Source organism: Muntiacus reevesi, chromosome 1 (assembly GCF_963930625.1).
Source record: "Muntiacus reevesi chromosome 1, mMunRee1.1, whole genome shotgun sequence".
Lineage (NCBI taxonomy): Eukaryota > Metazoa > Chordata > Mammalia > Artiodactyla > Cervidae > Muntiacus > Muntiacus reevesi.
The window spans coordinates 31,337,436-31,363,832 of NC_089249.1; the positions used below are offsets into that span (position 1 = coordinate 31,337,436).

The 26,397-nt window shown below is 35.1% G+C and overlaps 1 protein-coding gene across 9 annotated transcripts in view; it reads left to right on the forward strand.

The window, feature by feature from the left end:
* The window catches only part of SOX5 (SRY-box transcription factor 5), a 1,093,182-nt gene that overhangs the window by 638,559 nt on the left and 428,226 nt on the right, over positions 1-26,397 (forward strand). For 3 of the 9 annotated variants that reach the window (XM_065940327.1, XM_065940337.1, XM_065940404.1), the window contains exon 1: positions 16,912-16,998. The exons of the other annotated variants lie outside the window; for them this stretch is intronic. In XM_065940327.1, coding sequence (XP_065796399.1) covers positions 16,961-16,998 — 38 coding nt within the window. In that variant the 5' untranslated portion in view covers positions 16,912-16,960. Of the gene's footprint in view, positions 1-16,911; positions 16,999-26,397 lie in introns of those variants that run through there. 9 annotated transcript variants of the gene reach the window in all.

Genomic DNA, 26,397 nt, shown 5'->3' on the forward strand with positions numbered 1-26,397 from the left:
GTATTTGAGGACAGTGAAAAAATTAAGAGGGCAGAAGAGCAAACTGTGATAAAAAAACATGTGGGACAATTTGAATGTACACTATAGCAACTTGTTTCTTTGTATTATCGATATACTTTAAGAGAACAATTTAGTACTTTGTAAGAGACACTGTATTTAAAAGAAATAAAATCTCATTTGTTGAAGTATTTTAAAACTTGAAATCCCTGACTTTTAAAATTGCTGAAATGCATGGATTTAAATAAAAATTAACATATAGTACATGTTATGAAATGTTTGTAAATACCTTGTTTAAATTTTTGTAATATTTTAATATTTATCTCCCTAAGATAATATATCTTAATTTTCATCTACTGACATTTAGAATTAGTTCTGATATTATGGTTTTCTAACTTTTCTAAGGTTTAGTGGAATTCTCTTCCATCCAAACTCTGCTCCAGCTGCTCCCCCCACCCCCAACTCACCATTATTCTCTAATTTAATTTTTCTAATTCCATTACCTAAGTTTTGGGTCTTTTTGTTTTTGAGAAAGTGTTCCAAGGCTAAACAAGTCTGGGGATTACTGCTTTATAATTAATCAGTCACTAGTTTATTAGCAGTCTCAATTTATTTATAGAATACATATTTAAATATTATACACTTTAAATGCATTTGCTATCTATGGGATAAAATTTGTAGTCTTTCAACATTTTGTACTTAATTTGTTCCTGCCTGTGTGCATGCTGGACTTAGGATATATAGTCAGCTATTGTGATCCTGTTAAATGTATCTATGAAAGCTCTCTAAGATCAGGTCATTAAATTAACAAGTCTGGTGTTCCCTGATACTGAATTTTGCTCTTCAATGAATATATCAGATTCAGAAATCAAGGACAATTCCTTGAATTCTGCATCTGCTTTTATAATTTCTTAAACTGTAGGTATGCAGACAGAACTGCTTATATGTGACCGAAAAGTGTAATTGTATGTATTTGACAGAAATTATAGAAAAGTAGAAATGAGATAAATTTACTGTTTTGAACTAATAGAATGTAAGTGATTTCTCATTTGTGTTTTTCATAACTAATCTTATGTTCAGGCAGTAATTCCCACTTTCTCCTTTATTTCTTTAGTATCTTGACAGGATAGCTTCTTATTGGTTTAATTACTTAAGGATTTGTTCAAATACGTTTTCATTTAAGAGGGTATTTGCCGTTTTTTGCACTTAGGTGCATCCTTTAAAATGTTCTTTATGTAACAAGGCAGTTTCCTTTTAAAAGAATTCACTTACTTCCCTTAAGCTATAAAAGGGTGGGCATCTTTAACATATGTGTTGGTATTTATCGTTCCTCTGCCATGCTTCCAGAATATCAGAATGATAAGGGGAAATCATTAGATTCTCTCCATTTAATTTAACAGTTTTAATTGGGCAGGATCATTATTGCATTTTCTTTCAGTGAATTGTGGGTTGCTTTTTCAGTGAATCAAACTGTTCAGGTTGCTTATGAGGTTCAGCCCTTGGCATAATGTCACTAATGATTTCTACAGGACCTTGAAATAAAGCAACAGGAAAATCTATCAACAAAGAGATATAAATGGAATATTTTAGATCAAAAATAAGATTCAAGTCTTTGTACTGGAAGAAAAGGACAGCAGTGAGCAATTTCATACTTGATCATTGTAAATGCAATCAAAATGGCAGTTACTGCCTAATTGCCAAAATAGCATCTGGAAAAATGAATGGTAGTTGTATAAGACAGGGATTATTACCATTAATAAATTAATAAAGCCCATTACTTTTTTCCCTCAAAAACTTTTGCATTTTAAGTTTTCTATGTTTTTCTTTCTCTCACTGGTGCATGTTTCCTAGAGTATGCTGTCAGTTGATGCTTTTCTCTTTCTAATGTAACTTTTAATATGAAGACCCTGTGTTATTTGTAGAGTCTTTTTTATGGAAGGGAGTAAAATATTTGTTTGTGTGTGTCTGTGCATGGATGTGTGGGGTGTTTGCACGTATGTTTGCAGAGGGATAGAGGAAAGCTATGGAACTTATGGTTTCATTTTATCAGAGATGAACTCTTCTGTTATTTCAAGAGCATCTCTCAACAGTTACTGACTAAGTTGCCAGAATCAATAGCTTTTTAAATAGGCCTCTTTTAGAAAAAAAAAATGTCATTATGTCTGTCCTTTCCTGAAACTTTACTTTTTCTAGTTTAGTACTTTAGTCATCTTATTAAACAGACTTTCATACTTACAAAATAAAAGCTACTTTTACTATGATACTTTTACACACTTCAGTTTCATATTTCCATCTCTAAGTTAGAAACCTTTACTCAGATGTTCTGCCATTATGTCAGATTCAACTTAGCATCACTTTTCCCACAAAAAATCCCAACTTCCAAACCTCTGTTAATTCCACCACAGTCTTCTATGGACTTTGACCCTCTACCCCTTGTTGTTTCTTACACTTCAATCCTAGTCTAAGGAAGGCTTCTTTGAGGAGGTAATATTTAATCATGGTGTAAAAGCGATCATAGGGAGCACAGCCTGTCTTTGGGAAAAATCTTGTGCAATGGCCTGATACCAAGACAAACAGACATGGGGTCCCAAAGGCTCCTGATTTTTTCTTCAGGTAAGAGTATGCCATGGGTATTATAGAACATTGAAATGTTCTGTGGATGGTCTGGAGGAAACAATCATGAATAAGACAGAGCATCCATCTTTTTTAGAGCTTAGAGCTAAGTAGTTGGGACTTACTTTCTACCTGGAATTATGGCAATCACAAGAATGATAACAGGTGAGGGATCAACATGGGATTCCAGTGGAGTCTCCTGCTTCAACAGATTTGAAGGGGGAGTAGCAATTAGCCTAAAAAAAAGGGGTAAGGGAGTGTAGAAGAAGATGTTCCAGGAGGAATGTGCTTTTCACACACAAGCATTGAAGGAAGGATTAACAGGCTGCTTGCCAACAATTTTACCAGCCTGATATCGCAGGAGCTTGAAGTTCATAGCATGCAGGGAGAGATTTCATGACAGAGCATGAAGAGTCTAATATGACAGGTTAAGGACTTTTTATTTATAATTAGTCTATCATCTCTCATGCTCTTCAAACTATATCCAATCCTCTTTTAAAGAAAAAATTATATACCCCAAAGGATATATTCAGTGAGGTCTTTGAGTTCAAGTTAAAAAAACATTTATTTCAGAAACTAAAATCATATTCTGTGAAAAGATCATTACATTGAGGATTATTATTAAAAAATGAGAATTCTGGTCTTTTTTAGTAGGTAAAATACTTTTTAATAACAAAAATTACATATTAATTACAGACCTCTCAGAATAAGATGTGTGGGGTCTGCTGTTATGAATCAAAGTAATATTGTGTATAATTGATGAACAACCATTGGAGAGGTTTTATTTTAATTGGATGTGTACTTAACTAATATATGTATATTTAAATTTTATGAAAACATAATGGGTTCACATTCAGAAAAAAAGAAAAAATATAAAAATCTTTCAAAAGCATATAGCAGAAGGGCTTTAATTTCATACCTATCTTCCTTCTGTCCAGTTCTGACTTCCCCCTCCCTACAATTATAACCATTTTTATTTCATTTTCTTGTATATTCTTTCAAAGTTTTCTTATGTACATATCAGCAGAAAGGAATTTGACGTCTTATTTTCACAAATGTAGCACATTTTACTCACAGTGCTCAGACGTGTACCTTGCTTTTCTTCACTACATGCACGTGTGCATATACACACACACATGTATAAGGGCTTCACAGGTGGCAATAGGGGTAAAGAACTTGCCTGCCAGTGCAGGGGACAAAAGAGATGCAGGTTTGATCCCTGGGTTGGGAAGATACTTTGAAGGTGGGCATGGCAACCCACTTCAGTATTCTTGCCTAGAGAATCCCTTGGGCAGAGGAGCCTGATGGGCTACGGTCCATAGAGTCACAAAGCGTCAGATACAACTGAAGTGACTTCACGCCCGCGTGTACGCATACACACACCCCCCAGAAATTTTTATACTGAGGATATTTGGTATCAGTGCATACTTACATTCTTTATTCTTTTGTTGATAGCTTTGTAGTTTAATATGGCTTTGTTGTTTCCCTGATTAGCGACCTTTGGATTGTTAACAGTTCTATGACATTATGTGCTGTTTCACAGTAACTAACTTTGAATACATGACATCCTGCACATTTGAAAGTATATCTCTAATAAATTCCTAGAAGTGGAATTGCATTTGTGATTTGGTAGTTATTTTCAAATTACTGTCCAGAAGATTTATGTTGATATACATTTCTACTAGTAATATACAAGAGCACGTGTTTCCATAAGTCACCAACAGATTGTAGGTGTTAGTAAGCTTTTGCTGTGTTAACAAACAAGGCCAATCTCTCCATGGGTTACTGTTTCTAAAAGAATCTTTTCTTGCATGTGTAACATGAAGTCTCTGTGGGTCAGCTGTGTGTTGACCTTATCGAACTAGGTCTCTTCTCATATCTAGGACCCAGGCTGATTGAATAGGCCTTATCTGAGATATACTGTTTTCATGGTGGAAGACAGAAACAAGATAAGGTAGCTGAACCAAATCAGACATTCACAGAGAAAGCTGCATATTCCATTGACCAAAGCACAGAACATGTCTAAGATAATGTCAGTGGAGTAGGAAATGAAATCTGTTGCAAGGGAATTTAACAAGAGAGAGAATAAATTATTTATGAGTGAATAATACAGTCTAACAAAATGTTTAATTTTTCATTTTTGCCAAGCTAATAGGTTAAAAATATAATAATCACCCTGTAGTTATAAACTGCATTTATGTTAAAGGATATTGAGCATCTTTTTCTCTGTTTAAGAACCAATTCTATTTCCTTCTCTTTGAATAAGTTATACCCTTTGTCTGTTTCCACTATTGGATTGTTGACTTTTTCCTCATTGATTTAAAACGGCTCTTTATGTATCATGGAGATTGTTGAATTCCTTTGATATAGGTTGCATTAGCTGTTTTTCCAAACTAGTAAGACTACTCCAAGTTTATACAGCAGTTTATTCATGTTCTCTTCTGGTAGATTTATGGTTTTATTCTCTACATCTAAATCTTTATCCATTTGGAATTTTAAAAATTATTTTTCTTATTTGTTTATTTTTCAAGGCAGACTTTTTAACTAGTTTGTCTAGTATTTTAGGCATAGGCTGGTATTTTAACTTGAATTTATTAAATCTATACGTTCATTTAGAGAGAAAGCATATTGATGCTACCTATCCAGGAACATAGTATATCTTTCCATATTGTGTTAAAGTATTCTTCAGATAGGTCTTTATATGAATGATTTTATTCTTAGATATTTTATCTTTTGTGTTACTAATACTGATGAGGTCTTTTCTTCCCATTATCTTTTGATAACTGGGTGTTATATATACAAAACTTATTGATTTCTTTATACTACATTTGTTCTCTGTTGTAATTCTGAATTCTCGTAGTGCTTATGAGATTTTCAGTTGATTCTCTAATCTATATTTTCTTAATTCCAACAAACTGATACTAAAATTCTTGAAGGTCAGAAAATAAGTTATTTTAAAACCACTTGTGAGACAAGTGCTCGGGCCTGGTGCACTGGGAAGACCCAGAGGGAGCGGGTAGAGAGGGAGGTGGGAGGGGGGATCGGGATGGGGAACACATGTAAATCCATGACTGATTCATGTCAATGTATGGCAAAACCCACTACAATATTGTAAAGTAATTAGCCTCCAACTAATAAAAATAAATGAAAAATAAATAAATAAATAAAAAATAAAACCATGTTACTTAAACTACCCACAGAATTTTGTTTCACTGAATAATACTTTTATCGTTTTATCTTTGGTGTGATAACTTTCAGAAGTAGCTTTCTTGTAGAGTAGAACAGGCACGAGGTTTGTAATTGGAAGAAAGTGAAGTTGCTCAGTTGTGTCCGACTCTTTGCGATCCCTTGCACTATAGCCAACCAGGCTCCTCTGTCCATGGGATTTTCCAGGCAAGAATATTGGAGTGGGTTGCCATTTCCTTCTCCAGGGGATCTTCCTGACCCAGGGATTGAACCCTGGTCTCTTGCATTGTAGGCAAGCACTTTACCGCCTGAGCCACCATGGAAGTCCATGGGTTCAAGTGGTTTTGCCTATTGTTAGTTATGTAATCCAAAGATAGATAATTTTTGTTCCTGTACTTCGCTTACCATTTCAGTGACGTGGAACTAATATTCATAACTGATACTTTCCAGATTTGTTTTGAAAATTAAATGAATTAACCTGTGTGAAAAGTATAGATTTCTAGTTAATAAGAACTTGATAATTTTTTTTTATTGGAACAGAAAGTCCATATTTTGCAGTAGGTCCTAATTCCTTGGGGGAAAAAATGTTTATCTTTGTGCCCTCACCTTTTATCAGAGTGCTGTGGCCAGAAAAGGGGCTCATAAAAAACATAAACATCGTTATGTGTATTTGTTTTTTTCTCCTCAATAAGTCTAGTAAAATTCATTGAACACACTCAAAAATAGAAAAGTGCTTACTAAGATGACTTATACTTTAAGATTAAGAATAATGGTTCACCTATAAAGGCTGAGTAAATCTGAAGTTTGGTCCCCAAACCGGGAGGGACATGCATTTTAATTTTTTTAAGGTATGCATGTGGTGCTGGCATATCTTACAAATTCCTAAAGTCTTTTACTATATGCTTTAACTTTAAGTGAAAAGTGAAAGTGAAGTCGTTCAGTCGTGTTCGACTCTTTGGGACCCCATGGACTATACAGTCCAGAATTCTCCAGGCTAGAATACTGGAGTGGGTATCCTATCCCTTCTCCAGGGAATCGTCCTGACCCAGGAATCAAACCAGGGTCTCCTACATTGTAGGCAGATTCTTTACCAGCTGAGCTACCAGGAAAGCCAAATAAATGTTTCAGAATACAGACCCATGATTTGTTTAAAGGGCTTCCTTGGTGGCTCAGATCTGCCTTTATTGCCGGAGACCCAGGTTTGATCCCTGAGTTGGGAAGATCCCCTGGAGAAGGGAATGTCAACTCACTGCAGTATTCTTGCATGGAGAATTCCATGGACAGAGAAGCCTGGTGGGCTACATTCCATGAGGTCAGAAAGAGTCAGACATAGCTGAACAACTAGCGCGCGCGCGCGCACACACACACACACACACACACACACACACACACACACAATTAAGTACTTTTAAATACTAATGCACCATTTGACACCTAAATAGTTCTTCAACTTCAGGGAAATTTACAAATATCAGTATGTCTTTTTTTCCCATTTATGAAAGTGTGCATTATAAACAATGATGTTTTAATATATAAAGGTGGTTTACAATACAAGTGTAAATTAAACATTTCTATCCATGCTTACTGAATAATTGTATGAATATATTCTTTTGATAATATCTATTTTCTTTAATCCTGTGCATAGTCTGACTGAATTATTTTCTAAATTGTGGCAGTAAGTCATTTTAGTTAACAGTAGTGTGGAGGAAAAAAAAAGAAAAAAGAAACTGTGTATTTGGCAGGAGTTCTACGCAGCGTCCACAAACTTCGTTTTAAAAAGTAGGTTTTCTTGAACACAATTTACCTGTCAGGATTTCTCACGTTTCAACTTTTCAGTTTGAGTTTCTCATTTGATATTTTGAAATTTCAGATAAAGACAGAATCCCTTGTGTTTATTTCTCCCTGCAATGCCAGTCACTGTCATCACACAATGTAACATGTTCAGTATAGTAATAAACTGCCTTTACTTCTCTCATTAAATCAGATAATACCAATAAATGTAATTGCACTTAGAAAAAAATGAAAGTTGTGACTTGAAAGTTTAAGCACAAAATTTTCAGAATCACAAATAGGTGAATTTAGTGATAAAATTAGTTCTTTAGAAATGTGTTTTTGTGTATGTATGTGCGTCTGTGACCAGTTAAGTTCTCCTAGTCATTTTAACGTAATTGAACTTATCCAACTAATTAATCAAAGATCTGCTGGAGAAGGGATATGATACCCACCTCCAATACTATTGGGCTTCTCTTGTGGCTCAACTGGCAAAGAATCCGCCTGCAATGCGGGAGACCTGGGTTCGATTTCTGGGTTGGGAAGATCCCCTGGAGAAGGGAAAAGCTATCCATTCTAGTATTCTGGCGTGGAGAATTCCATGGACTGGATAGTCCATGTGGTCACAAAGAGTCGAACAGGACTGAGCGATTTTCACTTCAATTAATCAGATACTTTTCTTCACAATCTTTTATGAATTAATTAATTTTATATTTATTTATTTTGACTGAGCTGTGTCTTCCCTGCAGCATTTGGTCTTCTCCAGTTGCAGCTCATGGGTTTTAGTTGCTCCAGAGCACCTGGGATCTTATTTCCCTGACGAGGGATTAAACCTGCATCCCTTGTATTAGAAGGTGGATTCTTAACCACTGGAGCACCAGGGAAGGCCCTTCACTATCTTGTTTTGTGGATGTAGAGTTATCACATACTTTAAGGGGTTAAAATAAAATACAAGAATTGTTCTTAAAACATTTTTAAAAATGGGACATTTTTAAACTGAAACAAAACTGAGAAGGGTAAGAAATTATATTTTGCAGATTATAAATTGACTTATCAAAGAAGAGATTATAGAATTGGAATATGAGAGTTGAGAAGGACTTTAAAAATCATCTTCCCTGAGATGTTAAAGGTATAGGCAAGATTGCATCACCAGTGAGGAAGGAATTGAGGCTCTCCTAGTGCTCAGGCCTCCTTACTTTCAGCTTAGCCATGCTTTTTTCTTCTCAGCTGTTCTAGATGTCAGTAGACTGAACATTATTAATAGGTAACATTTTCATTTACTGTGAATAGGATATATTTGTCATTTAGTTTAAATGCAAGCAAAGAAGAATATAGAGAGTAGACAAAGTGGGATCAAAAATGAAACTAATTGTTCAAATATTTTCGTATATTAGTCTATTTTCCCTTATTTCTGTTCTGATTAGTTAATATTAAGAAATAGCTATCTCAGCTACAGTGGAAAAACTTCCCTGAAAGGTGTACACTAAAATATTTTGTAGAAATTATCTAATAAATAAGAATCTAAGCCACACTATAGCAATATTACTATTTTTCACTTTGCTGCTGCCTCTAGGTAAAATATCAGTTTAGTGTGTTCCCTAAATTTCTTTCCTAGTCGAGAAATACATTAACAGAAAGTTTGGTGATCAAAAAGTGCACTTTTAAAAGTATGATCCCATTTGGATAGATTCTCTTCTCATGGGTTATATGGATTTTTTTTTTTTTATTACTAAATAGGAATCTTGACTTTTACCACCAGAGTGATTGGTTCATGTCTTTTCCAGCCTCTTGAACTGACAACAATTAGACAACACTACTTAACACAAGGAGAGATGATTGTGTAATGAGTAAAAAAGTAAAAGTGTGAGTTAGATTAATCTTCCTAATAGGTACCTTTTCTTAAAATAATTCTTTCTGTAAGACAGAAATTTTACCTCAGAATAGTTACATGGTGACCAGAAGATGATATTCAGTTGATAAATCATGTTCAACTCTTTGTGACTCCATGGACTGCAGCATGCCAGGCTTCCCTGCCCTCTTTCAGATCATGTCCATTGAGTAGGTGATGCTGTCTAATCATCTCATCCTCTGCTGGCCCGTTTCCCTTTTGCCTTCAATCTTTCCCAGTACCAGGATCTTTTCCAGTGAGTCGGCTCTTCACAATGAGTGGCCAAAGTATTGGAGCTTCAGCTTCAGCATCAGCACTTTCAATGAATATTGAGGACTGATTTCCTTTTGAATTGACTGGTTTGATCCCCTTGCTGTCCAAGGGACTCTCAAGAGTCTTCTCCGGCTCCACAGTTTGAAGGCATCAATTGTTTGGTGCTCAGCCTTACATCTAGCTCTCACATGCATACGTGACTACTGGAAAAACCATAGCTTTGACTATACAAACCTTTATTGGTAAAGTAATGTCGCTCCTTTTTAATATGCTGTCTAGGTCTGTCATAGCTTTCTTTCCAAGGAGCAAGTGTCTTTGAATTTCATGGCTGCAGTCACCATCGACAGTGATTTTTGAACCCAAGAAAATAAAATCTGTTTCTGCTTCCACTTTTCCCCCTTCTCTTTGCCTTGAAGTGATGGGACCAGATGCCATGATCTTATTTTTTTTAGTGTTTAGTTTCAAACCAGCTTTTTGACTCTCCTCTTTTACCCTCACCAAGAGGTTCTTTATTTCCTCTTCACTTTCTGCCATTAGAGTGGTAACAGCTGCATAGATACCTGCATTCTGACAGAGGATGAGATGGTTGGATGGCATCACCGACTCGATGGACATGAGTTTGAGTAAGTTCCGGGAGTTGGTGGTAGACAAGGAAGCCTGGTGTGCTACAGTCCATGGAGTCGCAAAGAGTCGGCCACGACCGAGCGACTGAACTGAACTGAACTGAATTGCACTAATAGGCCCCCTTTATCTGCAATTTCACTTTCCCTAGTTTCAGTTACCCATGGTCAACCATGACCTGAAAATATTATATAGAAGATTCCAGAAATAAAATATTCATAAGTTTTAAGTTGTGCACCTACTCTTAGTAACTTGATGAAATCTCACACCTTTCTGTCTTTGTTCTGCCTGTGATCCCCATCCATTGATGATATTATGACCCTAACTCAGGATGACTCAAGCACATTGAGCCTCTTCCTGACATATTATCAGAAGGTCAGTAGTAGTTTAATGCTATCCTAATGTCTATGTCTTTCACCTCATCTCATTACATAGGCATTTTATCATCCCACGTTATCACAAGAAGAAAGGTGAGTACACTATAATAAGAAAAGCAAGGGCTACTGTATTTTCCTATGGAGCCCCCAAATCATAATCACATTAATAAAGATAGCATTTAGAAATTATTTTTAAAAAGAGAGTCAAATTTTATGATGAGTATACTAATTCTGATATTTATTATCACCATCAAGTTGGGATGAGGGTACCATTCTTTGTTGTTGTTGTTGTTGTTGTTGTTGTTGTTGTTGTGTTAATCACTCAGTTGTGTCCAACTCTTTGTGACCCCATGGACTGTAGCCCTCCAGGCTCCTCTGTCCATGGGATTCTCCAGGCAAGAATACTGGAGTGGGTTGCCATTCCCTTCTCCAGGGGTTCTTCCCGACCCAGGGATCAAACCTGGGTCTCCTGGATTGGAGGAAGATTCTTTACTGTCTGACCCAGTAGGCAAGCCTCGTCTTTAACTGTTTTTAGTTGTTGTATAAGAAACAATCTTTAATATGAAGTTATTTGTGAGGATGGAGTAATCATCACTCAACCTAACTTTGAAGTTTAAACATTCACTTAGCATCAGAACCGCTTTAGAAGCACTTTCCCATACACTTGATATTTAATAGTGTTTAGGGTATATTTGAGATAAAATAGCATTTGATGCCTTTTGGGAACTTTGGAGGAAAGTTACCATAATTTTGGTGTTGCCCATTTCTGCACTTACTAGTTTTGGGACATCAGACAAATACTTTGTAAGCCATGGTTCCCTCATTTGTAGTTGGGATGATACAACTACATATATTAAATGTAATTATTTTATATACATCACAGATAGTGGTAGAAAGTACTCAGATACTGAGAGCTATCACTTTTAAATTACTAAAAATTGTACCGAAGGAGATAAATGGTAAAACATCAAACAGTGGGAGCTATTACTGGGAATGGCATCATGTCTTTTAGAGAAGTATGAGATTGGAGTTTCCAAGGCGATCACATTCTTTAAGTGTTGTTGAAGAACACTAGTTGGCCAAAAATGTGATCTGAGGACAATTCATATGTTTATTCTAACTAACCAAGTAATAATACAGAAGAGTGTGAGGATGGAAAAACCTTGAACTTATAGACCATTGTATGTCAATTTTCTTGCATAAATGTATTATGGGGAATTAAAATTTAGGACTTTAAAAAGGAAGAGATGTTACTGAATTTCTTAGGTGTGTTTCTAAAGAAATTCAATTACAGGACTTTATTCTATTCTAAGTCAGAGTTTTAATCTGCCCCTGATTGATCAGTGGTGAGCTCACCAGGTATTTGGTTTGGTGAATGGCTCACAGATGTACATTGATTGGAAGTTCTTTTTTTTTCTTTTTTTTTAAAACATTTTGTGACAAAGTTAAGTAATTTCAGGGAAAAAAAAGTGAATATTTTCTTAATGTCTATTGAGGCAGGTTAAGGCAATATGATAATTGGTATTGTCTGACACTGGTATTAAATTCATTGTAGTTATAATATTAAAAGTTTCATTTCTCAAAAATAACCTTACAAATTCCATAAACTGATAATAAGAACACATATCAAATATTAAGATGCTATCTGTACCTGTGACTACATATTTTAGTTATTAAAACAAAAGCTATTCAACAATTCTGTTTCAAAATAGGGGAATGGATTTTCTTCCTTTTAAAATGAGAAATATTAGAAAAAAATGGCCTGAAACAGTGGCTAAAAGAGGTTAAATTTGGAAATAACTTGTTTATCATTGTGAAAGATTCTGATATTCTCTTTGAGAATTCTCCAGCAGTATTCACTAGCATATCTTACTTTTTCCCAGCTTATGTGAGTATCATTTTTATATCTACAATGGAAACAACATAAGCTCAAAAGCACACTTTTTTCAGCTTCATCCCATTTTCCATAATACTGCTACAGCTATGTCAAAGAGACTCATTAAATGTTTTATGGGCTTGCTGTTGTAGTTTGTGCTTTGGTTCCCTCTGAAGATGTATTTATATTCGTATCTGTGTTTGTAGATCATTTTGTATTTCCCACCAATTTAATTATTGCTCAGTGAGTTCTTGTCATTGCTTTTCTTTCACTTGTTTTTGGTTTTAACTTTGCTTACCATATTTACCTTGGGGAGCCTGCATATGAAACAATTACTCTGAATTTTGCTTATATATATATTTAAAATTAGATTTATTGGAAAATTTTCTTGATTCTACTTTTAAGGCCACAGGCTGTAACATGCTGTTAAGCACTTAATAAGTGTTCAGTGAATGATAAAGTATATCTCAGTCTACATACATTATGAAGCTTCCTGGAGAGCTACCTATAATAGAATAGCAAAGTCACATTGAGGTAGACATTAATTCTAATGTGCAAGATACCAGATAGATAACCAATTGAATATCTTGAACCGTTCAGGTAATTGATAAATAATATAGATTTATTTAATACATATGTGCTAGTTACTAGCACATATTTAATATTTCAACATTTCAACATTTAATGTAAAATAAAAAGATTTTTAGTAACAATTTACTATTAAGCATCAGGTTGCTTGGATCAGTTCAGTTATTTAATAAAAGTATCTGACAGGATTTGAGAGAATATTTTGAAACTGCCTTCTCTTTTGCTGACTTCTAAAATCTTGGCAGAAGATATTAATTTGCAAAGTAAATTCAAATGAAAGAAAACTTCTGCAGCCTAGAGAGGTACATTTGAAACTATTTCGTTTATCCATCAAATGCAGTACTAATTTAGTGACAATGAGATTATATCAAATTTAAATTCATTAACAATTATGTAAAAGCCTTTTAAATCACTTAAAAAATCCCAGGTACCATCTTGGGATTTTCATTGAGATATAAATTCTGGAGTGTTATTTTATTATGTATTATGGTATCAGACGTGAACTAAGACCTGGCTTCAAGAAATAAATGGGCCACTAACCAGTTGTAAAACTTTAACTTCCTTTTGCCCAAGTTTAAATACTGGGAAACTTATTAGGAATATACGTACCCATACACTTTTCTATGCTGCATATGATCTGTGAGTTAATCTATGTGAACAGAATTCTTTATGAGCTTGGAGTTCCATTAGTTCAAATCATCATTATTAGGATATTCATTATTATATCTGACAAATTTTCTGTCTAGTTCCTAGTCTGTTCCATGCCATTTAAGGATAATTTTCCAAGAAATAGTTTGTATTTTTGAAGGGCTACAGGAATGTTTATATAAAATATTAGGATCTTAAACTAACTTACAAACCATTTAACAGTTTCCTATATGTCCTTTTTTGTTTATTTGGCATGTATGTACTTACACATGCACATATTAAATGTCTCTAAAAACAAAGCCAAAGATAAGGGTGATTCTGATATGAGCATCTTTCCTTTACACTGCAGTTGGCCTCAAACACTCATGCTCTCTTTCTTACCTGCTCTGGTGACCTTCTGAATCAGAGTTTTAGAGAAACAACCAGAGGTAGTAGCTGTAGCAAGATAGCAGCTGGGACCATACGGATCTCAGCATCCTGCCTTATGGCCATTATCTTTGTTTCTATCTTTATGCTGCCACTGTGTCTCCTTCTTGTGTTCTCCCCGCATCCCCTCCTCACTGCCTCCTACTCTTCCTGACTTCAGCTCCCCATTGCCCCTTGTAACTTACCCTTCCTCCTTCATTTTTCTCTGTTGATACAGGATGAACCAAGATCCCCTAATTAAGACTTTAAAATAAAGACTGTTTTTTAAAGTGTATGTAGCCAGGCAGCTACCATTTCCTAAATCCCATAACCACCATTAACAATAGAAAAATTATTTTTGTATACTTTATCAATTAGACTGTATTAGATTGTAGGGCCCTTAAGTGCTGAAATAATAGATATTTAAAATAAATGCAACAACTTTCTCATTTTTCTCTGTAGGAATGGGTTGTTGCTGTAATAAAAAATAATTTGAGGCTAATGACAAGAAAGTATAGTGAGTAATATCCCTTCCCCTTCCCCAACTGCTGAAAATGAAAATCATGTCAGCATCCAGTCATTTTTGCCACATCCCTTGTTAACAGCTTTTTCAGGGTGGGTCATAATTCTGTGTTTTGTTAGTGTCTTAACTCCATAGTGACATGCTTAAATCTTATTCCACATTGATTCTGTAGTGTATATATATGTATTTTTAGGATAGCCCGTGAATGATGGACCTCATTATTAAGTTATTATCAAACTTTGGCAGAAATTTTATAACCTTTGAGTGAAAAATAAATTGATTAATATGATAAGGTTAATAATTGATTTTGCTCTTTGGAATTTGTGTGTGCTGTCTCACTGTGTAAGTCTAAAAAAGTAAACTTACTGTCTGACTGTCGCCAGGAAAAAAAAGTGGGACCTAATCAAACTGCTTTGGGGTCAACCCTTGTGGTTTTAAAGGCCCTTAATGTTGTCCAGCTGCAAAATAAAAGGGATTGGGAGGGGAAGCTGGAAGGAGTGGAGGGGGTTGGGGGGGAATGTGTGGAAAAGAACAGGGAGTCTGGCTTTTATTTTTTTTTTTTTAAAGTGAGTTCAGTGCCAGCCTGGACATTGGCTGTGCAGACTATTGAGCCATTGTCTGCTCCATTTCCAGAATAGCCCCCAGTTAATCACTTCGGCTTTGAAGGGAATTTCCTCGTGGAATTCTCCACAGAAAATCTAATCAACTGACCTGCCCTCTCAACAATGGAAGGCTTTTTTTTCTCTCTTTCCCTTATTGGGGCGGGCTCTGTAATGTAGCCTTTTGTGCCGAATGAACCCTCCCAGTAGGAGTGGAGAGCGTGTGTGAGTGACTGAGTGTGTGTGTGTGTGTGTGTGTGTGTGTGTGTGTGTGTGTGTGTGAAGAATGCACACTATCTCGTGTTGGTGAGTGTGTGCTCACTCCCTGCCCAGATGCTGCGGTGCACGGGGCAGCCACCATCTCTGCATGCGTGTCTGTGTAAGTCTCTCTCTGTGTATGTGCCTCTGTGCTTCTGTCATTTCATGTCAAAGGTACATTACCTGATTACCTTCCTCGCCTGCCAGATTTTTATCTAGATAATTGGAACTGCTATGGAGGCTGTGCCTTGCCAGCCAGCTTAGGAGCCGCAGAGCCCTAGTTTGTCCACCTTGTTATCTGTGGCTGCCTGGGCAGAGGAAATTAAAGAGATCCCCCGTCAGGGGAGCGCTTCCTGCCCGACTTCCCCAGCCATCCCAAGCAGGACAGTTTGGAAGGACCATCTTTTTGTTTTCGTCTGTTGGTTTGGTGTGGGGTTCTGTTCCCTGGAGTGTGTGTGATTTTGGCACGTGGACACCTAGTCCCCTCCACCTCGCACATCGTGTTTTATGGAGTTTGGAGCTGAGGAAACTTTGGTTGGGTTGCCAGGACGTTCGCACCACTTTGTGGAAAGCGCGAGCTAGCAGTGAGACCGACAGAGTGAGTGACAAGTTGTTTACAGGTTTCCTTGAAGGGGCCTCTGCTATATTTCAATCTGTCAAAGTTGCTTTTCTTCCCTCAGAACAATGCCTGATTGTTGTGTGCAAGTGTGTGTCTGTGTGTATGTGTGTGTGTGTGTGTGTTTCCGTGTGCGCACCGAGAGAGCCTAGAAAGGGGTGAGAAGGCATAACAATTCTTTGTGTAAAAATGCTATTACTAACATTTAATCTTTTTGCTCAATGAGTTAATCAATGCAGTTGAATCGGGGTTGGGTTCGTGCACAGATTTCTCGTTTAATCAGTAGCAAATGCATTTTCAAAAATCATATTTTGTGTGTGTGTGTGCATGCGTGTGCGACTTTTATTATTTAGAGGAGAGAGTATGGGAGACACACTAAATGAGTTGACTTCTCACATTCGGCGGTGTCTGGAAGGGAGAGTTAAAAGGAAAGGACAGGCTCCCTGAGGTTGTCTAGTGCCTTGCAGCCCGAGCGTGCGGCTGGAGGAGGGGGAGCGGCCAGACCCCGCTGCTGGAAGTGCGCTACCCCTTTAAGAGACTGGTCAAGGAGTCCTAGGAGCGGGAGGGGGGAGAGGGGGAGAGGGGGGAGAGAGATTGAGAGAGAGAGAGAGAGAGAGAGAGAGAAAATCAATTGGTTTAGGAGGTTTGGACTCACTTGACAGGTTCAGTTGGAGACGATCATAGGTGGCTGCTGTGACAAAGGGAAATTGTGCTTTTCCAGCATGCTTACTGACCCTGATTTACCTCAGGAGTTTGAAAGGTGAGTACACTTTTCCCCCTCTGATATATTGAAGTGCAACTCTCCCATTTTACAGTAGTCTGTGAATCCACTGGAAGATGCTCGCCTAAAACGTGTTTGTTAGAGAAGCTTTTAGCGAGTGCTTCTGCAGTCTTGTTAGCTGATTTCTGTTGTGGTTGCCCAGACCAAATGGAGCTGATTTGCAAAGTCTCCGGGATCTCTGCTAATGTTTGTAGGTTGTGTCCTATAACAGGAAATTAAATGAACATTAAGCATCTCTCTCTTTCTCCCACTCTCTGCTTTTCTCTTTCTCATTCACTCTCTTACTCTCTTCCTTCATTGATATTTTTCTCCCCTTCCACACCTTTTAAAAATGCTTTTGTGAAGAATGTTACAATTTTCAACATTTCTGTGTCGTAATTTCTGGGGTGACAGAGGGCTTTGGTGGTGATTAAAACGAACGCTATAAGTTCCCATTTGATCCTTCTGTAAAACTTTGGAAGCTGCTCAGTAAAGCACATGACCTTTTGTTGATATAAGAGAGCGGATTTTTTTTTTTTAAAGAAAATGTAACATCACAGTAATCTATTAGTACATTACTCTTGAAATGTCAAAAAAAAAGGAAAGAGAAATGGGGATGATCCCTTTCTAAGTTTTGTGGCCACTTTTTGTACTGTCTTAAGTTAAATTTTGATTTATTTTATTTTCTATTTTGCTCTGATGGGAATAAGTTTATTTGTTATTAATATTTCTTATTAGAGAAATATGTGCTAATACCCTTCCATTTGATGTTGCAAGTAAAGAGGGCTTTGAAAGAATTTTAGCCCTCTTCGTGTTCCTCTAACTACACATTGCAATTTTTAAATTTGAGTTCTTATCCCAGCATAAGTTCATTTTTTGGAACTATAAATAGAATTTTGTTTGCCATTAAAAAGAATTCAAACTTTGTATTCTGTATGGTGAATTAGAAAAAAAGCTAAAAAAAGCCAGGATGCATGATACCCAGGCTTTTTTTTTTTTTTCATTTTCATGAAAGCTACCTTCTGTATAAACATTTGTTGTATCTGACTATGCAATGCAAGCTAGGTGCTAGACCAGCTGGTTAAAAATATGCTAAGTCAAGCTGTTCATCGCTCAAAAGACTGAATTTGATATGAAAAGACGAAAAAAGAAAGGACAAAGATTAAAACATTCTAGAAGTGAAGCAGTGGAAGGGAAGAAGGGTATTGAGAATAAAATAATGCTCGAATGTGGTCATATATTAGAGAAACCAACATCAGATTAGGGAAGAAAATAAAATAGCCAGTACATATACTTGAATACTGTCTTCTTTCTTTCATTTCCTCTTCTTTTTTTTTTTTTAAACTTAAGATGCATCTTCACTACATAATTCCGGTGAATGGTTGAGCTTTCTTAACAGTTTTGGGTGATTTTTTTCCCCAGAGTTCTGTATATTAACTCTTTAGAATAGTTAGCTTTTTTGGGTAAACATAGCCTGTTTCATATGTAGATATTGAAGTTGTTTATATTGGAACATACTATCGCTTAATAGTACAGTGAGTTTTCTAGTATGTACAGAGCAGCACTGAAATGATAGTATACTTTAATGCTATACTTTTCAAAAATAAAACTCTGAGTCTGATTTGTAAGTCTGTCAACCTGACTATTCTTATAAAAAGGTAGTTACATATTAACAGGCTGTAGCCTATTCCTTTATATAGACAAGCTTTCCTGCTGTGAACTTTATTTGTATCTTTTCAATTATCTCTTTTTAAACTAAACTTTTCCATTTGCTATTCTGATACTCAAATCTCTTTAACATTTTTTTTTCCTCCTAGTGAGAATTTCATTTTTTATCACCCAGAGGCATGCTTTTCTAACTGCCTAATTAGATAAGCCAAGTGATAATCAATAGAGTTGTCAGTATAGACAGCATATTTGGAAATATTAGTAGCTAAAATAATTTTGAAAAATGTCCTACAATGCAAAATTTCTCAATAATTTCCCCTGTGGTTATAATTGGTAGTACATACAAAATCTCAGTAAAGCATTACTATTTGTTTACATTGAATATGTACGGCTGAGAGTATCTGTAGTTACTCACACAGAGTATATCTCATGCAGACTCAATATTGAATATTTATATTCTCCATAGGAGGTATATATGCTGTAATTATACTCTCTTATATAGTCAGCTTTCTTTTTGCCTTTTCAACTACTGCAACTTTCATTGAATATGTAGGTCGTTTCTATCAAGTGTTAATTTTTATTCTATTTGCTCACCTGATATAGATGAGTAGTTCACTCAAACTTAGTTGTAAATTTAAAAAGAAGACTTCTAAATTTCTATATGAAATAAAGAACGTTACTCTGGAGGGCATTAATAAGTTGCTTGGAGTTTATGTATTTTGGAAGTTGTAATTTATTTTTTCTAGTTTCATCGATTAGAGTCTTGTCTATCTTCTATTATCCTTTCCAACCTGTAGACTATTTGAAACTTCAAGGAATATTCAAAACAAGTATCTGGATCAAAATTTGGATGTAGATTTCTTATGTCTGTATTATCAGCTGCAGAAATGAACATGATCAATACTGTCATAAACAGTTGTTAAATAATTCAGAAGCAGTAACAATTTTATTGTCTGCTAAAAAATATTCAAGAGGTAAAATAAATTTAAAAGTGATTACAAAAAGTAAAGAAGTTGAAATACTTAATTTTTATTTTCAAACATCTCTAACATAACTGATTATAATTAATGAAAAACACAGTTCTTAGGTGGGAGGTGAATATGTAAAGTATGTTCTAAGGAATTATTTGTAAGCAGTCTTTTACATCATCCTATTTAGAAGAAAGATAACTGGCAACATAGTCTAAATGTTAGTAATAGTGTCTAGAAGGTGTGCTTGAACTCTCCTAAAATTTTTTAAATGAAGATAGTGAATTTATATTTTTACCTGAAAATAAATAATAAAAATTGTGACTAAGGTCTTCTCCTTTCAGAATGTCATTTATTGTTTTCATATTCTTAGAATGAAAATATTTAAAACACTTGTCTTAAATAGCCATATCAGTTTGTTTCTGATAAGTGATAAAAGTATTTTGTTACTGTCAATAATAATTATTCTATTTTTCCTCATGTATATATTTATCCTATTTGATTGTAATTTAATAGTTTTATGACCAAGCTACTTGTTACACTTTCTGATCGCTTTATGTTAGAGACTTCATTAAAAAGCTAGTATAACATGATTGCTTAAGGAGACAGTCTGTTAATGTCTGGGAAAAAAAAAGTTGAGCTTGAAGGTAGTGGAATGAAGCAAATTAAGCTTGTAATAGCACCTATTTGATGGCTTCTCTCAAAACGGGTGCAGAGAACACATTGCCAGTTTTCTGCATGTTGAAGGGAACACTACAAGGGTAAAATCTTCTGCTATAAAAACTTAGATTACTATTTACTTTATATTCACATCTAATTTACTTATGGTTATATTGACTAAAGAAATAATTTTTCATATTAAAAAAGTTTGTTTTTCTGAAGAAAGAAATTTGCATCAGGTATTGTGAGAAATTAAAATTTATAATTGCTGTGAAAAATTACCATTAATGGGCTGCAAGGATATTTCTGACATTAGCAGTACTTTACCTAAAGTTTGGCCAGAGTAATTAAATACTTATTACCAGGGATAGATTCATACAGCTTAATTGCAGTCTCTCTTTTTTTTTTTAAACCATTGTACTCATGAGTGATAAATACATTCAAGTTAGCAGGTAACCCCTAAGTGTGAATCAAAGGCAAGTTTCTGCTCACATTCTGTCACCTAATGGCACCTGTAAACCTATTTAAGTTTGATAGTATATTTTCAGGATGTTCTGATATTTGCCTTTGTTCATTTTATTTAGTCACTTTTACTTTGTAGAGGAAAAGGTAACTACAACTGATTATAGATTTTAATTACCATCCCAATGATTTGCAAGCTAACTTAGCTAAGATATTAGTTTGGAATACAGCCTGCATGAAGCAGTGGACAAACTGTACTTCCATCACACTCACCCTGGAGGACTGTCCTGAAGACTTAGCAGGCAACCCGGCTGATTACCAAGAACAATTAAGGGTTAGATGTCAGGTGGTTCAGTGTTTAGCAGGTTGATAGATATAGAAATGTGTGGATGTTAGGATTACTTCACACATTGGTATATTCTTATCTTGTGTTTCTAAAGTATAATAAGTGTACAATAATGTATTTATCTGTGCTTAGGGAGCTTTTAACTAAAGTCTGTGTATGCACCATACCTGAGAGGCAAATAATAAGACCTATTCTAATACTTGAGCACATTACTCCTCCATAGAGCTGGAAGCTTTTTCAAATGGATTACATTCATAATGCATTTAAAAAGCAAAATTGCATCCATCGATAAAGTCTGATTTTTACTCTCTGTTCTTTCCAGTATCAATTCTCCAGTCACCTAATGAGTATGTGTATAATGCAGATGTGTATTACATATGTTGAATACCTCCCTTTCTATAGAGTAGTTACATATAACTTAGATTTTGGTTTTCTTCCATAATTTGTTACTCATTTATAATTCCAATGAGGTTAACTAACAACATGGAAAATAAAGCAATCTTGATGTTTCTCTTGTGACTTAAATGTAGTTTAATATGTCAGGTTTCTGACTCAGGTGATGGCACTCAGATAGAAATATGTTCAAAGATTTAAGCAAAACATGAAATATCTTCCTTTTAAAGGAAATTTTTTGTTGAACAAGAAGTGGACCAAAACATAAAAAAATTCTTTCTTGCTTCATTCATTCTGTCCCCCCTCCTTTTTTTTTTCTTTTCATCGATTGAGCGCTGTGTCATTTATACTGAATATAAGGTTTGAATGTTACGTAGACGAGCATAATCAAGTGATATTCCTGGAGAAGAAAAAAATTTAAAGACTGATGATATTTTACTTCAACGAACACCATTTATTTGGACATTCTATAAGAGAATGCCTCCTAATTCTTCATTTCAATCAGGAACTAATACTGGTGCAGGACGTGACCTTTTCATCCTTTCTGACTTCTGTGTTTTCTCCTGCAGTTTGGAGGCTGCTCTTCCTTCTCTTTAGCATTATCTATTCTTCTCTTCACTTACTAGTTGAGAGTCCATACATCTCTGGAGATACTGTGGCGTGTGGTTCTGCGTGTCCAATAGGGGGATGTTGCATTTCTCCACACTCAGTATCCCTTTCCCTCGGAGCCTGAGAGTAAAACCTCAGCGGTCCTCCCTGCCTTTGCCAGCCTGAGGAGTCAGAGCCTCAAAGTTGTTCCCAGCTCCTGCGCCTTCATTGTAGAGCTGCATTTCTGCTCAGTGGGCTGCCGAGAAGGACCAGACCGAAACAAGATTTAGAAGAATTCTGGTGAGAACTGTTTATAGGGATATGGTATTTTAAAAGAATGTCGTAAACAAACAGAATTGTGGCATAAACAAAGATAATTAGCATAAACAATGTCGTTTTAGGACAGGTGGTTTTAAAAAACAAACAAAACAAAAAACCCAAATATGAACCCAACTTGAATGCTGCCAGTTTGGAACCACTGAACCTTAATCTGTACTTCATGAGAATTACCCAGGTTTGTTGATAAACTTATTAACATGCTTTTTCTGTTTCTTTTGTATCATTTTCCGGTCATTATGCCCTTTTGTCACCCAGCTTGAAAGTAATTAATCTATTACAAGGTAGTTTAAGGACTTTTTACCCATAAAACTTGACAGAAGGAAAACTAAAAACAAAAGCTTGTGGCTGTTCGTAGACATCTGAAATCGGTGTTGAAGCCTAAGTCAGTTCAAACCTGAACTCAGCTCATTGTATTTTAAATCTCTCTTTTTATGTAAGGGACATTTCAGTCACTTGGCTGTTTAGTATTAATAGGTTTACTTCTGTCTTGCCTTGGAATTCAGAGATTTCTTGCTATGGCTGAATCATTACTTGTGTTTTATGTTTATTTCTAAGTGTTGCTTATGTCTGCTTCCTATTTTCTCTGTAAGTTAGTGAAGGAGGTACAGCAGTATATAAATGTGGCTGGTGATCATGCAGACTGAGGATGCTAACTATTGTGAGCTACGTTATTTAAACCTACTGCTCTGTTGTGATGAACTTTTATCTGGAGACATTTAGGTTTATCACTAAATGACATTTTTTCTTAATGCCTTGTACTGGAATATTTTGATTTAGATGAAATGTGGAGTGTGGAGAACAGAAAGCTGTTTATTTTTCTTGCATTAAGGACCAAAGTTCTTTATGGGAATTAAAAAAAATTTTTTTTCTATTTGTTTTCTCATGGAGATTGGGGATCAGGAATTCAAAGTAGGTATTTCTAGTATTCTGTAGCCCTTTTCTTTGCTGAAATGAAAGCATTTGTGAATGAGTTTTGGTTTCTTGGAGTTATAAAGATGTGTGTAAACTAGTAAACCATGTCTCATTCATGTGCTATGGAGATTTCTCGTACTTCAGGACAAAAATAATTTGGCTACTAACGAATTAGGGCTACCTGCCAGTGCCAACACATACTGTAGGTAAGAGGAACACTATAAAGAAAAGCTTCTGGCAGTAAATCCGTTGAAACTTTCATATGTGACAGTGTTTCTATTTCTGCTCTTCACATCTTTGAAAGAACGTGTTTTTTAGAAAAGAAAATGTTAAAAAACAGAAGATATGATCTTTCTTAAAAATGTATTACTAGCTTCATTTTTAATATTTCTCATTGTGGAAATGCCTAGAATTTTCCTGTGTTCTATGCACACATGCCTCCCCTCTTCATCCCAATCATTTCTGTGACATTGAAACCTAAGAATCAGATGCATTGAGAGTAGATGTAATATGAAGAAATGAAATTTACTGTAGAGGGCTCCCCCCCAAAAAGGTACACTCAAAACCTTATAAGATTTTTATATTGGCAGTTTAAGAGAGTTAGATCAGTTGGGACACTGAGCAGCAATTTCATGTAAGATGTGTACTCTCCTTTAGGGCTTCAGGAACATTATTGAGAAAAGAAAGGAAAGAGTTAACCTGCTTTGCTTGTTGATAGTTTTTTAATCTAGTAACATAAGGCCCAAATTCTGTTTTCTTGGTATATTTTTAATCAAAATTTATTTTAAATGTAGTAAATCATTTACTTTATTACTGAATTTGGTTTTCTTTTTATATGAATTAGGATGATGACACCAAGGGGGTAGGTTGTTTGAGAACTGATTGTGGAACTTTCACAGAAAGTCTGTTAATTTGTCATTTTAAACAATTTTTATCTAATAAAAGAGCATCCTAATGAACAAAAAAGCACAAGGATTGAAAGCGAGCAATATGCCTTCATGTAAGAGAACACGAGATGAAAAAGTAAGGCTTTATTTATGCTATTAATTTTTCAGTGACAGGATAAGTTCTAAACACTGACAAAGTTCTAAAACATTTTTATTATAATTCTGGAGTCAAGGTATTACTTGTTTGCTTACATTGCTTCCTTTGGGTTATTTACCCTGAGCCAGAGTTTGTTGGGCAATCATTTACAAAGTCCAAAGACTTTTTTTAAACTCGTTTCTTGATGTCCTTTTGTTTCAACCCCCATTCAAAAATTTTGCTATTGAGTTTCATAATATGTTTGAGAAGAGTTTGTAGGAAAGTGTCATAAAATTAATGTTAATATTTTTTCTTTTTTTTTATCAGCGCTACAAGAGATCTATGTTGAAGATCTGTTAGGATAGTGTGTAGTGAAAGGAGTGAACTGGTAATCAAAGTTCAATTTTCTGATTCATTCACTAATTCAACTTTGACCTTGAATGAGTGATAACTGACTATCCAATATCAGATTCAGGTTTTCATCTCACCCATAGTATCAGCAGGATGTGAAGAAAACTTTTAATATGCAAAGTACCATTATCCAAGCAGAACACCTTGGAGTGGAAAAACAAAGATAACAACAAATGTTCTTTCTGAGACAAGTACTCTCTTTCTCTCTAGTTCTAAACAGAATTTGGGAAACAGAGGAAAATTTATTGTTTTTAAAGCCTTAAGGACTGTGGGTGATAAATATGATAGTGTAATTATTTCTTAAAATTTTAGCATTACTGGAAGGATAAAATGGATCTGATTTGACCTATAAATAGTTTTAGAATATTTAATGCTTTAAAAGCATTCTTCTAAAGAAAGCAAAGCATATCAAAATGCTCCTGATATCAACTTAAGGAACAGAAGTGAAGAAGCAGAATAAATAGACTTTCAAAAGTAAATTAAAAGATAATTGGGAGTCACTAACAGTTAAGTGAATAATTTATTTTGAAGAATATGATAGACACATATACACATACAAAAGTTTGGAATTCAGGAGAAACTTTTTTGCTTATAGAATAAGGCAATTTTGAATAAATTGATTTTGAACAAATCTTACTAAATCCTGATGAAGCTGTAGTTTTGGGGAGAAAATCTTGAAAGGAAAAATATATTTTGTAAAAGTACAAAGCCCATTCCCGCTTTCTCATTTGCAGCAGAGAATCTTATGACATAAGCAATAAGGACATATAATAATATTCCAGCTTTAAAAATTGGAAGGTCATATTGTAGTTCATATTTAATGGAAAATTTGCATTCAAGAAGTTGGCTAAATCAAGATATGTTTGAGTAATATTTGAGGATATTTGAGATTTCTGGTTGAGATTAGAAATTTAAGTGCTGAAATATTGACACGCATATAAAATGGCAGTTTCTTAGTGGATTTTTAGTATTTCTCCTAAAGCATAGGATAATTTCCTCTTTTTTTTGGTAAAAATATACATTTTTCAATGTCTTCAATGGTTTGCTTTTGGAATTTTTAACAGAATAGAAACTGTTATCAGCTGGGTATAAGTTCTTAAGATCCAGTTCTTCCGTAGATAATGAAAAGAAGTTTGGGATCTTAGTGTATGCATCTATAACATTTGAGGATGGGTTGGACAATCTCTAAAATCTCTTAACTCCTCTAACATCTCATTGCTTTGAAATACATTTGAAAGATTCCTAGCGCCTTGCTCTAGTGATCAGATTTCTTGCATTTCTGCATCTACCTGCGAACAGACTATCTCATTCAACCAGCCTTTAACATGTGGAATCACTTCTCAAGTTCCCTGTCAATAGAGCGATGTTGTGCAGGAACATGTAACCATAGTATATTTTAGGAGTTCTAAATCTAAGTAGTATGTATAATTCTTACTCAGGATTAAGTACTCAAATATGCTGTGAACTATTTTGAATTTAAATGTTTCAAAAAAGATTCACAGTATTGGTGTTTGAAACTCTCAGGTGCATCAGATTCCTATCCTCAACTTTTACAAGTATTGTAAAAAAAAAAAATACATTATATATAGATTGTTAAAAAAGGCACTGAGGTGGGATGTAAAAAGCAGG